Source organism: Lissotriton helveticus, chromosome 2_1, assembly GCF_964261635.1.
Source record: "Lissotriton helveticus chromosome 2_1, aLisHel1.1, whole genome shotgun sequence".
NCBI lineage: Eukaryota > Metazoa > Chordata > Amphibia > Caudata > Salamandridae > Lissotriton > Lissotriton helveticus.
In genome coordinates, this window is record NC_136059.1 from 1,676,860,586 (window position 1) to 1,676,875,639 (window position 15,054).

Genomic DNA, 15,054 nt, shown 5'->3' on the forward strand with positions numbered 1-15,054 from the left:
CCACCAACCCGGAAGCGCAGCGGACGGGCGCGCCAAAGGCAAGCCCGTCTGCGCCCGTACGCGACAGTCCGAGACCCGGGGCCACAACCCCTGTCCTACCTACCAGCCATCCACAACCACTGAGGAAAGGCGTTATCACATACTCAGGCAGCGAATTAAGAAAATGCAACACCACAGGCGCATCGCATCAAGCGTCATGTGCACAACTGGGACCCTTGAACACCATGGGACCAGTTAGTTGTCGCAACTGCCACTGGCTGAGTAACCCCTGGCACTGTCCTACTAATTTCACTACCCCCGACCTGGTTTTAAGATGTATCCTTTTAAACGTAAGGTCCCTCCCCAAACATGCCATTGAAATTTGGGACATGCTTGAAAATGATCAACCAGACCTAGCCTTTATTACAGAGACATGGCTGGACAACCACAGTACCCTGGACATCGGTACGGCCCTCCCAGATAACTATAAGATTCTCAACTTGAATAGGGAGAAAAAGAAGGGAGGTGGGGTAGCATTGTTGTTTAAAGACTCCCTCACTTGCAGACAGGAGATTATTCAGGCCAGCAGCCATGAAGCCATGGCATTTGCAGTATCCACTAACACCACCATTCTATTCGGTGGTGCTATCATCTATAACCCTCCTGGCTGCACCTCCGACTTCAACGCTCAACTCCTGGCACAAGTTATGCCAATCTGCCTTCATAACAAAAACATACTGCTCCTAGGGGACTTTAATATCCACTATGACGACAGTAATAACCCCCTCACCAAACAGATAACCGAGAATATGGAGATCATGCAGTTGTCCCAGAGAATTAATCAACCAACACATAGGGCCGGACACACCCTTGACCTGATGTTCTCCAATATCAACCCCATCTCCATTTCAGCAATAAAACCACTACTGTGGACGGACCACTCTTTGGTCGAGTTTAATTTTCACCTACCTGCTAAAAACGCTAGGCCCTTCTACCAGGTAGCGGCCCACAGGAGAAGTTATGCTAACTTCAAGGTTGAAACTTTTCAGCAACACTTTGTCCACTCCTCTATAGGAAAAATAGGTGTTGATGAAGCAACAGATAGACTTCAGAACCACATCGCGTCGGCTCTGGAGCATTGCTCACAGCGTCGCCGCGATGCCAAACCCAGGCGCACCATGTCTGAAAATTGGTACGGGCAAGAACTGAAGTAAAAAAAAAGGAAATGTACAATGCTCGAACACAAATGGAGGTTAACAAGAACTCAAGAGACGAGGGTTGTCTACAAGAAAGAACTGTCGCGGTACACTAAAGCCATTAGGAAGGCAAAAAAGGATTACTTTTCTAGCAGAATTTTAGAGAATAAAAACTCTTCCAAAGAGCTTTTTAAAATAGTAAAAGAGCTCTGCAGGCCTACCAGTCCCATCTAATCTGACTCCCTCACAAGTGGGTTGCGACAAAATGAATAACTTCTTTTGCGAAAAAATAGACAAGATCTACTCATCCTTTTCCAACCCCAAATCAGGCAGCCCGGTGGACCACGAGCCTTCCACCTCCCAAGCCTGCTGTACCAGCTTAGGCCCATTTTCTGAAGAGGAAGTGGGCAAAGCGATGCTTGAAATCAAATCTGGCTCCCCCCTGGACCCTTGCCCTCATCATATTTTCCTGCAACTTATCCCTCTGATCTGCCCTGCAGTGACTCAAGTACTGAATCACTCGCTAGAAGCTGCAGAATTCCCATCCAGCTGGAAGAACGCCACAGTCACCCCCCTTCTAAAAAAAAAAAAGCTGGCTTAGATATCAACAACCCGACCAATTACAGACCCATATCCCAACTTCCCTACCTGTCGAAAGTCCTAGAGAAACTGGTCAACAGGCAATTGGCCAGCTTTCTCGAACCTAACAACCTGTTTGATATCACACAAACGGGTTTTAGGGCCAACAACAGCACGGAAACAACACTCCTGGCCGTGCTGGATAACATCAGAATGCATGTAGATCAGGGGAAAACAGTTGCCCTAATACTGTTGGATCTCTCGGCGGCTTTCGACACCGTCCCTCATAATCTGCTCCTGGAAACCCTAGCATCTAGGGGCATTAGGGACAGAGCACTGGGATGGTTGCGGTCTTTCCTATCGGATAGATCACAATCAGTGCACATGGGCAAGTTCTCGTCCCCACGCCGGAACATCAAATACGGGGTCCCACAAGGGGCCTCACTAAGTCCAACTTTGTTCAACGTTTTTGTGTCCTCCCTGGCGGGAATAGGCAGAAAGTGGGGTGTCGTACTCTGTTGTTATGCCGACGACACTCAACTAACTGTAATCTTGGATGAAAAGAACAACCCTAAAGACAGGTTACTAAACTGTCTCTCTGAATTGGCTGAATGGATGCACAAGCACTGCCTTAGCAATCATAGCGCCGTGATATCCTACTTGGATGATTGTTAGCGCTTTATAAGAAAAATAAATAAATAAATAAGGCTGTGCTAGCAGGCTCACACTCACTCACAGGGCCAACTGAACATACTAGTACCTATCCTCGATTAATCTGTGATCAATTCCCCCGCTGACAGTTTGCAGTCCATTAAGGGGGAGATGTGAATGCTGCAATTATTACCACTACAGGGAAGACTGCCAGAGGCTAGAGTGGCCAAAAAGGAATCTCTCAGAAAAAGCTTGGATGACCTCAAAACAGATGGGGAAAACTCCAGGCCCGGTTGAGAATGGCCATAACGGGTGGGTTTCTTTGGTTTTGCACTTTTGTCAAAACCATAACTCAAATTTTAACTGCTTTTTAATGAGCATGTGCAAAGAAAGGGAGGATAAATAATTGTAAAGTCTACATTATTTATTAGGTAGGGGTGTGCAACGTTGTCAGAGGGCTTACTGCGCTGTATTTTTAAACTTCAGTGCTTTGCAAAGCTGACAATTTTGTTTTGTTTTAAAACATGAAAAGCTGCCAAGAGATGTCTGGCAGCAGGAATTTTTCTGCTGCACATGAGCAGAAGCAGGCTGCAGCCAATCTATATGCTGCATCCCTCCCCTTCCACAAAGCCAGCAGGGAAAGTGAAGTAGGTACCTTGTTGGTTGGTCTTTATGGTGTTGCAATGTCAACAGTTGACAACGTCACATGCTCAGCAGATGCGTGAGATGGTAATTAAACTGCAGCTGCACTTCTTTCTGTTAGCCTTTGCTTGCAGTGCACACCTTGAGGAAACTAAGAAAACAAAGAGTCTGTTTTTTCTGCTGCTTTCCTCGGGAGAAAGTGTCTCTCATACTCGTTGAAATGTCACTCATCGTAACCCTGAAATTATGAAAAGTCACATATGGCAATCTGAAACCTTGACAGCTATGCATCATTAGGAGACACACACACACATGGCAGGCGACAGTAGAGTTTGGAAAGCTCTGTGGTAGAGACATACGTTAGTTGTAGATTCCTTACTGCCCCACCCATCCTCCCTGCGAACTGATTTCTAGGGATAGAGACGCACCTAAAGGGCCCTAGTTTTGACGCACCAGTGGTCCGTTTTATTCATTGCTCTGCGCTTCTGGTGTGGAAAGTAGGCCTGGGCGGTAAATTCCGTTCCGTTTGCGGAATTTGGGGAATTTTGCGTTCCGCAGAGAACGTGAAATTGCCCAAAATTCCGCATCTTCGCAGAATTTTTTGCTTGTTCGCGCTTCAAAATGCGTGTTCGCAAGATATTTCTCCCCGAGCACGCAAACAGCGTTCGCGAACAGGAAAAAAGTATCACGAACAGGCGGAACAAGCAATTCCGCGTGTTTGCAGAACTTTTGCATGCTTGCAGAGATTTTTTACCGTTTCGCGGAGTTTTGCGTAGTGCGACTACGCAAAATCCGCCAACCCTAGTGGAGAGTCATGTTAAGAACTGACAGCGCACAGAGGTGGCGTCTATTTGGTCCCGCAACGTCATCCTGGCATCCACTATGCAGTCGACGGACGTGAAGCCGACCGACGCCACTTAACGACGTGCAGGAGTAGTGCTGAAGAAAAAAATCTCTGGATCCAGCCTGACTCCTGGGGTAAATTCTAAGGTAAGGAATCTACAACTAACATACGTCTGTATCAGATACATCATTACCGAAGGTAACTTACTTGTTCTTCATGTTTAACACTCTATCACTCATCTAACATTTTTTATTCCTCCTCACCCATTGAAAGTCTTTACCCTTTTGGGCCCCAAAAGAACAATGAGTTTTTACATTGATCGCACAAAGAACATTGGGTGGATGAACAACTCTTTGTAGGGTTACCTGGGGAAAAAAATGTCAAAGCAGTGCAGAAAAGAGCCTTAACTAGGTCTATAGTCTTTTGTTTTTGGTTCTGCAATGCATTGCCTAAAAAGCAACCTCCAGATGTTCTTGTGGCTCCTTCCGCCAAAGCTGCTACCACTGCTGTGGCATGCAGAGAACCCGTTCTGGATATCTGTGAGGCTGCAAAATGAGCATCAGTTCACACATTCAGGAATCAATAATGCTTTGACTGTCAGGTTCAACATGAAGGGCTTTTTACACCATCAGTCTTGAAAGGATTTGTTGATCAGGACCATTTCACCGGCCCACCACCATGAGAGGTAATGCTTCAAGCTGAAGTATCTATTCACAAGATGTAGAATCTGCCTTTAGAAGTATCCACCTGAAAAAAAGCTATTTACCTTTTCTCAAGCTTTTTCTGGTGGATATTCCATCTATCTTAAAAAAAAGAGAGTTTCCCAGAGACCAGAAAGGACCGGGTATAGACAGTATAAACAAGAAAATTTCCTTTCTGTGCTGTTATACTTCTAATAGGTGATGAAAAGGCCTACATGTGAACCATGATTAGCTTTTATATCACGATTATGACTCAGGTATTTAATGCTACACAACACAAGTATTTACTATTTGTTTCTCTGATTTTATTTTCATTAAAAGCATTTTCTTTTCAAGTTAAAAACATAAACTCATCGGGCATTCATTTTGTATTGTGATTAAGATCATGTGCTCTGGTACATATAGAAAAAAGCTATCTAACAATTCCGATTTACGGTTTACTATCTCAGAGTCACTGATCCTATTGTTTTAAACAAAACTTGACTTGTATCACAATTTAATAGACAAACCAAAATTACAATTAATTAAAACAATATACATAAAGTCCTTAGTCGACGCGTTTCGGTGCTTTTGTCGTGATGGAACACCTTCCTCAGGACAGACAAATTAAAAACAGGTATAGTCTTCTCTTTAGGTTAGTTGTATATTGGTCCTTCTTTATCATTTAAGGCCAATGAAGATTCATTTAAAATCAGGGGCCAGTCTAATGAACGCTCTCAGTTTTTTTAAAAACGGGAAGGCTCGTTTTTACAGTGTCAAGATTGATGGTAGCTGCGTCTTTCAATCTGCGCAGAACTGCTGGTTGGTTCTAGTGCACCAATTACCTGTTGATTTGAGGTATATCGCCTACTCCGACTTGATATCTTCCCACTGGGATTGGTTTTGAGGTAGAGGTACCACTTTTTTGTGTGTAACCGTGTGCTCACGTCCAGCTCTCGCCTGACAACCTTTCTGCTTCCCGTGCTTTTTATGTATATTGTTTTAATTAATTGTAATTTTGGTTTGTCTATTAAATTGTGATATAAGTCAAGTTTTGTTTAAAACAATAGGATCAGTGACTTTGAGATAGTAAACCGTAAATCGGAATTGTTAGATAGCTTTTTTCTATATGTACCAGAGCACATGATCTTAATCACAATACAAAATGAATGCCCGATGAGTTTATGGATATTCCATCTAACCACAGAACCCTCCCAGCTCCCCATTCTGGGGAATATTTTATTTTGCTATCTGAAAAGGTCCCAAGTTAGAAATCTGCATACTAATACTGTAGGGTTTCGTGTCCAAGGGCGCGGACAGTGCCAAAGAAGGAACTGCCATCAGTTTGCTTAAGTGGTACTTTTAAACATCGCTGACCGTCACTTCTGGTGCCGACCTGTGTCAACACTTCAACCTACCTGCGCCCAAGGCTATGTTGCAAAAATCTTGTGCATCCATTGTGGCACCGGGGGGATATTAATAAGGTGAGGAATCTGTGGTTCTGTCATGCCAGACAAAAATAAAATAATCTGATGTCCAGGTTTTACTTTTCAATTGTCCTCAATTGACCTCTTTAACTGAAGATCTGCAGGAAAAAAATCATGAAATAAAATGTTTTTTTTTTAAGAACACTGAGCTGCAGAAGAGATTTACTTCTGAGATGCAACAACTGGAAGAACAGTTAAAAGCCAGTGAAACTGCTCTGAAAGCAGTAGAAGATGAAAAATTTGAAATTATGCAGCAACTCCAGATTCTCAAACAATCTACAGAAGCTTTGACTCAAGACAAAGCGGAGTTGCAGCTGGTGCAAGACTCTCTAAAAGTAGAAAGAGACCAGCTCAAGGAAGAAGTTGCGACAAAAATTGAGCAGGTAACCTACTATTAACAATAAATTGTTGCAGACAAGATTGTTTGAGATTTAAACACTGAAAACTCCTTGCAGGTGGTTATGCTTTTCATTAGTTAGGAGGACGAGCCTTTGAAGTTCTACCATTTTTATGAAAATTACCATTTAGTCTGAATTTGATTTTATGTAAGATAAGATAATAACATTTTTATGAAGAGCTCGAATGCTGTGGTGCCTTGGCGCTGAAAATGTGAAGAGGGGCTGTCGTTGACAACTGCAGCTTAGTTAGTGGGGAACAACCAGGATTTTAGCAGTTTCCTAAAAGGTTGCCTGTTGGATTGCATTATCATTGCGATAGGCATCTGATTCCATAGTTTAGCTACACAATGTGATAAACTCCTACCTCCCGATCTTGCTCTGTGACTTTTGGAGACATGAATAAGACCCACATTTGTGGATCTAAGATTTCTGGTGGGAGTGTACCATGAGAACAGTTTCTGGATATCAACCGAACCACTTCCATATAATGCCTTGTGCACCAAACAGAGGGCCTTAAATTCTACTTGTTGCTGGATAGGGAGCCAGTGTAGAGATCTTATGCCAGCCAAGGTGGGATGGCTTTTAGGAATGTTTAATAAAAATCGTGTAGCAGCATTTTGTAACAATTGTAGTTTATCCAGTATTGGGGTATCTTTCATAGATTCACATGCCTGAATCATTCCCCCTCGCCGAGGTGGGAGTCCCACGGTATATAAAAAAGCAGTGCCAAAAGTAAACCATAGTAGTAGGCCCAAGAGAAAAGCCTGAGGCCTAAATTGCAGTAGCCTATCTACCTCCTTATGTCAAAAGGACCAAGAACTTTGGCTCAGCCAATCAACTTACAGCACCCGCTAGAACCCTCTCTGCAGAGCCAGTTCTCCTCAGATTTTCACCGCACGTAGTGTGGAAGGGAGTCTCCCTGAGTCTTTACTCAGTTTTTTCTCTACTTCAGGATGTCTGAGAAGAAGGCCTTGTTTAGACCTTGCAGGACCTGGGAAAAGAAAAGAGTCCATGTTGATGACCAACCTAAGGACTGTATTTATTGCCTTTATCCGAAGCATGAGGCAAGAAATAGTAAGATTTGCCACACCTTTCCTTCTAAGACCTTAAGGGATAGGGAGGCAAGAGTCCTTTTATGGCTCACATCTTCCTCTACTGATGATGACAGAGCTTCGACCCTCAGTAAAAGAGCGAGATCGCAGGATGATTCACCAAGTGAGGGGAGAAAACATGTTAAAACCTCCCACTCCACTTCCGGCTCTTTGCAGAGATCTCCGTTGTCTTTCTCTGCAGCCTCAGCTCTTAAAGACTCAAACATAAAACTATGAGTAAAAGCTGCTGTCTTCTCAACTTCTGCCATCTCTGTTACTTCTACCACAGCTATCACCTCTCCTATCCTGTCGACTAGGATCTCCATTGTGGCTAAAAGAACCGTTGTCGATGACCAGTCGTTGACAGCCTTGTCGTCGAAGAAACACTCAAGTTACCGTCGTCTAAGCCTCAGTCGTCGACATAGACGAAAACATCTACGCCGTCGACGATTGTCTCATCAGTTGAAGAAGAGTCCGTCGACTATGGTCCCGTCGACGTCGACTATGGTCACGTCGAGTCCGTCGACTATGGTCACGTCGAGTCCGTCGACTATGATCACGTCGAGTCCGTCGACTATGGTGAATGAATGAAGGAATGAATATTGATTTATAGAGCGCATAGTTACCCGGAAGCATCCCAGCGCTAAACCAAAAACAGAGAGACTGAGGCGATGAGCCAGAAAGTAAATGCAGAGAGATTTAAGGAAATGGGTGGGTGTTTAAAAGTTTCAGAAAGCGCAGATGGCAGGATTCAGCCCGTAGTTGCAGGGGGAGGGAGTTCCACAGTTTAGCTGTATTAACCGAGAATCGCCTGCCTCCTGTACGTGCCTTTTTTACTCTGGGCACAATGACCAGATGCTCGCCGTCTGAGCGAAGTGGTCTGTTGGCTTTGTAGGGTAGGACAAGTTTCCTCAGTATGGGGGGCCCCTTACCCTGTAACAGTTTGTGGTCGATACATAGGGATTTGAATTTTACCCTTTCGCGTACTGGGAGCCAGTGCAGCAGTTTAAGTGCAGGTTTGGCTGACATTTTGACTGGGGTGCCCGTGAGGAGCCGTGCTGCTGCATTCTGAATCTGCTGGAGGTGGTTTCTGGTGCACCAAGGAGGATAGCATTGCTATAATCCAGTCTGGAGAGGATAAGACCTTGGACAAGCAGTTTCTTGGAGGGGTGTGGAAGAAGTGGCAGAACCTTCCGAGCCGATCGGAGGAGACCAAAACAGGCTCCCGCCATTTTTTTGGCTTGGATCTTAAATGAGAGATCCTGTTCCATCCAGACCCCAAGGCTTTTGATCTCATTTTTTGGGGCAGGGGGCTCCCCCAGACAAGTGGGCCAGATGTTGGGGGGCAGGGAGGGCCCCTTATGCCCTAGTAGCATGATTTCGGTCTTAGACCCGTTGAGTTTGAGGGAGGACTCGCACATCCAGGTATAGATATTAAATGGGCAGGAGTGGAGGGAGTCCGGGCACTGGGCAAGTTGGGATAGGGAGATGACCAGTTGGGTGTCCTCAGCGTAGCTCACGATTTTGATTCCAAATGGGGCAACCACCTCCTCCAGAGAGACCATGTACACATTGAATAATGTGGGGCTTAAGGATGAGCCTTGTGGTACCCCGCACTGGAGGGGGATTGCCGCCGATCGGGAGTTGTTTTCCCGGACCTGGAAGGTGCGGTTGCTAAGAAATGAGGTCAGCCAGGACAAGGCGGTCCCTACCACCCCCAGATTTGTCAGTCGCCGAATGAGGACTTGATGATTGACAGTGTCGAAAGCTGCACTTAGATCCAGGAGGATCACTGCCACTGATCCTCCCGAATCCAAAATGCATCTTGTCTCCTCGACGACTGCCAGAAGGGCGGTGTCGTACCCTGTCCGGGACGAAAGCCGGTTTGCGAACTCCGGAGAAGGCTATTAGATTTGAAGAACTGGGACAGTTTTTGATTGACCAGTCTTTCCGTGACTTTGCAAAGTCCAGGGAGAAGTGAGATTGGTCTATAATTGGCCAGAACTGCCGGGTCTAAGAGAAGCTTTTTTAGAAGGGCTTTAACAGTAGCTCTCTTCCAGCCAGGTGGGACCACTCCCTGCATAAGTGAAGCGTTAATGAGGTCAGTGACTGGTGTGGCAATGGTGGTTGTAATCTGCTTCAGGATTCCCATGGGTACTGGATCGCTAGGGGAGCCGCTTTTGACAGCGGCCGGGGTATTAAGTACCTCGCCACTGACACTGGACCGAAGGCATCGAGCTGAATGTCGGGCGGTGCAGGTTGGCAACCGGTGTCAGTTCCAGGATCAGCTTGGGGTAGTGTGGCTAGGATGTTATAGATTTTGGCGTCGAAGTAGTTCACCAATTTGTCGCATTTGGACCCTGAGATGTCTTGTCGGAGGGGGTTCCGGTACCTTGAGCAGTTCCTTGATAATAAGGAAGGTTTCTCTCGAAGAGTTTGATGAATTTTTGATTCTATCGTCAAAGAATTGTTTCTTAGTGCTGCGCAAGGCAGCCTTATATGCTCTCATGGCGGAGCGGTAGTCATCTTTGCTGGATCCCTCCGAGTCTTTCCTCCAGGAGCGTTCCAGCCTCTTACATCCTTTTCTAAGGAGTTTCAGCTCTGGCGTGTACCATGGGGCTGAGTCGGCTCTCTTCTCCTTTTTCTGGATGTTTTTTTTTGGGAGAATAGAGTCCAGAGAGCTGGTAAGCCAAGTTTCAAAGTTGGCATCTGCAACCACAGGGTCGATAGCCGGAGGAGGGTAGGAATATTCTAGTTTGCGGATCCAATTCTCAACAGAGAGTTGGACCAGACCCTGTCCAAGACCTGTTTTTTGGGGGGTTGTGGGGGCCTGGGCCTGACTGGCCAGAAAAGAGGGACCAGGAAGTGGTCTGACCACGGGAGAGGCAAGGGAGAAATAGCTTTCAAGGCAAGAGCATTGGTGAAAATTGGGTCAAGCAGATGTCCTTTGATGTGAGTTGCCCCTGTATTAATAAGTTCAAGCTCATAGGAGGTGAGGTCGAGATGGAGGTCAGTCGCAACCAGGTCCAGAGGGTCATTAAAGTGGAGATTAAGATCTCCCAAAATCATGAAATTAGGAGTAGAGGCTGCCAAAACGGTAACCGTTTCTATCAGGGCACTAGCAAAGTTTCTGGGGCATCCAGGTGGACGGTATATAAGTAAGCCAGAGAGGGATACTGTAGGTGAAATTTGTATGAGAAAATGACAGCTCTCGCAGTCGGCGATGCGTTATCTTTAGTCCTACAAACAGTTGTCTCTATATAGTATGGCCAGACCGCCTCCTCTGCCAACGGGCCTAATCTGATAGTGGATTAAAAATCCTTGGGGGAGAGCACTTACGATATCAGCCTCAGAGTTGAGTGTCAACCATGTCTCTCTAAGAAACAGGATATCCAGCTAATGGTCTTGCAGTAGAGAATTGATCTCTAAGGGATGTTTGGGAAGGGATCTGCAGTTCAGGAGGGCCATTTGGAGGGAGTAGGGTTCATAAGTAGGGGGGGGGTGGGCTGCAAGTATCACAGTTGCAGAAGGCTTTATCTCCATGATATGTATAATGACAGTTTGTGTCTTTAAGCGGTCTTGGTAACATGAGTTCTCCTTGAGTATAGCTGATGCGTCCCCCTAGCGAATCGGGCATAGGTTTTGGCCCTAGGCCCGGATGGGCACAGACGGGCTTACCTTTGGCGCGCTGGCGGTGCGCCAGCAGTGCGCGTCCGCTGCACGTCCGGCCAAGGCACATTCTTATTGGAGAGGGGGGGGCGTGACCTCGGGGCGGTGGGCGTGGCCTCACTTCCCTCGGTAATGGCGGCAGAGAGATTGATAGAACCCGCGGCAGCGTTAATATCGGCTGCGCGGTGAAGTGACGGGGCTTTAAGAGGTGGGGGAGTGCTCAGGGCAAAGTGAATAACACAGGTAAAAAGACAGTATTTTAAAATCACAATGCTTAGAATTGTAATGCGTGTCTCCCGGCTTCCGCCTCAGGAGCAGTCTGTTTGGGCTAATGCGTGCTGGAGCGAGCGCGGCTTAAGTAGCAGTCCGGGGGGGGTGGCCTCGGGGCGGTGGGCGTGGCCTCACTTCCCTCGGTAATGGCGGCAGAGAGATTGGTAGAACCCGCAGCAGCGTTAATATCGGCTGCGCGGTGAAGTGACGGCGCTTTAAGAGGTGGGGGAGTGCTCAGGGCAAAGTGAATAACACAGGTAAAAAGACAGTATTTTAAAATCACAATGCTTAGAATTGTAATGCGTGTCTCCAGGCTTCTGCCTCAGGAGCAGTCTGTTTGGGCTCACGTCGAGTCCGTCGACTATGGTCACGTCGAGTCCGTCGACTATGGTCCCGTCGACGTAGAGTCCGTCGACTATGGTCACGTCGACTATGGTCACGTCGACTATGGTCACGTCGACTATGGTCACGTCGACTATGGTCACGTCGACTATGGTCACGTCGACTATGGTCACGTCGACTATGGTCACGTCGACTATGGTCCCGTCGACGTAGAGTCCGTCGACGCCGAATCCGTCGCCAATGGTCCCGTCGACGAAGCCATTGTCGACGCCGGCAATAATCCAGTCACCAAGGTCAAAGGACATTGCTTCGTCAAAGCCTCCAGTCGCGATACAGAAATTTTCTACGCCTAATTCTTCAAAACCTTTCAAGTTAACATCGTACCACAGACAAGAATGTTCTTATCTCGCCACTTACACCATCTCATCTCCTGGAGACTTATGCTCATGAGGAGAAGGATGACTGAGGGTGATGACAATGAGGGAGTTTGGAATAGCTCACCATCCGTCGGAGTTGAACATCAAATGTCAGGAGGATGCCGAGAACGATGACTATGCTGAACATTATTATCAAGAGGACATTGTAGTTCCTCATCGTGCAGCATACCAGAGGCAGTCTAGGACTTCAGAGTTCAGCCATTTGCCACCGAGCCTCATCCAGGACTTACAGGCCATAGACAGCGCTTCCCGTCACAGCAGGTTGTTTCTCCAACCCAACTTGCAGCAGTTGCGCAATCGATCCCTCAACATGAGATTCCAACACCTAGATCTCCGGTTGAAGAACCTCCGCAACCTGATTTATCTACCTGGACTCTGGATACTTCTTCAGATGAAGAGGTAGAAGGAGAGTTACCGGATAATCCTCCTTTAGACCCGTGGGATGATTGTTATCCCCATGCCGTCTCTGCCAACTCCACAACCTTCAGACTCACCACCTGAAGAAATAGGTGGGTTTCATAATCTTATGCAGCGAGCTGCGGCTAGATTTCAACTGCTGGTAACAGTGGAGCAGTCTGACTGCTTTCTTCATGATTTTAAAGAAGAAACTAGGAAGGTGTCCAGAGCCATTCCTTTTATAGATTATATATGGAAGGAGGGCATTAAAGTAATGAAGGATCCTGCTCTGTACCTGCCGTGTTCCACCGATTTGACAAAAAATATTGTGCTCCTTTCGGAAGCCCTTCTTGCCTTACTGGACACCCGCGGCCAGATTCTGTCATTTTGCAGGCCGCACAACAAAGATCTAAAAACTCGGCCACTTTTATTACTACGCCACCAGATAAAGAAGGACACCGTTTGGACCTTATCGGTAAAAATTCTCCACCATGGCTGATGCCTCGATAAGGGCTGAGAATTCTGTGGCGATCATAGGACGTTATGATCGCCAAATTTGGTCAGACATGGCTGGTCTGATTGACCTAATCCCAGAAGATAAAAGACAAGAGGCTCGTAAAATCTTTATGGAAGGGGAGCGTGCGGCTGCAGAGACCATCGACTCCGCGATGGACATCGCGAATACCAATTTTAGACAACTGGCAGGGGCGGCAGTTCTCAGGCGTCAGGGCTGGCTAAAAGCTACCACCTTTCGGCCTCAAGTCCAACTTAAAATTCTGGATATGGCCTATGATGGCGAGTCTCTGTTTGGGAAGCACATAGACGAAGCTCTCCAGGCAATCAAAACGGACACTGGTAACGCAAGATCCCTAGTGTAGGAGAGTAGGGTCTGCAATCCTATGGTCACCCCAGATTTTTCCTTTTTGCTTCACTGGTTTATGACTTCCCCTGGCTGTGGGCCTGCTAATCAGACCCACAGCCTAGCTGTTCTCTCACTCTAAATTGACATCCATGTACTTTAGGTGCATTTACCAATTGGTACTGGGCCACCTTATCAGTCCCTGTACAGTGTACCTTAGGTACCCAGGGCATAGGTGTACCCAGGGCCTACCAGGGGCTGCAGCATGTATTATGCCGCCCCTGGCTGGCCATCCAAAACTGACACAACTGGCTGCTAAGACAGCTGGGGCAAGGTGGTGTAATCACCCTTTGCTATAGATATAGTATACCTATATCTAACCCTAAAATGGGCACATATATTCCTATCAGTCACTCCTATGGCAGGCCTTATCAATCCTGAAGGCAGAGTGCTTGGAATTGTGTGAGATGGTGCTCTGGCATGAGCTGAGCCTGTCTGCAGCTTGCGGAACCAAGTCCTAATAGCTGTTCCATGATAACGCTATACCATATACTCTTAAGTGCATTATAATCCTCGCGGTTAAATGCTAACTTTGGTATAGCATTATCAAAACATGTCGAGTAAGGTGTCATACGAATTGGAATACTACCCCCTCGCCAATTCTGGCGACGGGGGTAGCATTCCACCCTTCTAGAGGGACACGACATGTATGTAACTGTGAACCCCGATTAAAGTTAAACGAAGCCTAAGCATCACAAAATGGATGCTGCTACCACAGACATAAGTCTGACCTCCTGCTGCTGGGAGTCCTTCCAGCGAGGGAGGCCTGGACAAAGGGTTTCCTGCCTTGGGAGGTGCTAGCACCACCCCAGACAGGATTTTGTGTATTGAGGTAGGGAGGGCTGAAAGGAATGAGACATGCCTGGGGCACACAAGGTGCCCTGTGCATACACCGGTTCAAACCAGTTGCTGGGGCACTCCAGCCCCAGTTCTGGCGCGAAATCGGACAAAGGATAGGGGGTGTAACCAACCCCCTTCCTGGTCCCACCCATGGGAGGGACCTAGTCAGCAGTACAGCCCCCTTTAGCAGGATAAAGGTAGGAGCTGGTCCCATTCCAAGTTAGATTATCCTGAACAACTTTACAAGAAGAAACTCTGGACTTTGATGTTTTGCTCCACAGAAGACTGAAGAATCTCCCTTGTGGGCAAGGAGTGTCCACCCTGCAACTGCAGGCACCATCAAGCGTCCAGCGGCTTCACTTTGTCGTCTTCCCTCGAGGATCCAGACTTTAGAGCTCGACGAGACCCGGATTCCCGGACCTCTCCGACCTCAACTCACATCTGCAGCACAGCTGAGATCCGTGGGTGCGACGAGACACGTGGGACCGGCCATCTTGAAAGAAACTGCACTTCGCTTCCAGCACGACTCCCGAGGTAAACTCGACCAAGTGCTTTGGGGATTGAGAAGCCCCAGCCCCGAGCAGCTCCTGCACTGAAGATCAGCCCTCCAGCATCCACGAGATCTGCGTGGGGC

At 47.1% G+C, this 15,054-nt stretch overlaps 1 protein-coding gene across 1 annotated transcript in view; it reads left to right on the forward strand.

Moving 5' to 3' along the window:
* Nucleotides 1–15,054, forward strand: part of LOC144818836 (uncharacterized) — a 1,999,126-nt gene that overhangs the window by 870,784 nt on the left and 1,113,288 nt on the right. The window contains 1 exon segment of the mRNA XM_078676624.1: nucleotides 6,199–6,441. Within this exon segment, the coding sequence (XP_078532750.1) occupies nucleotides 6,199–6,441 (243 nt within the window).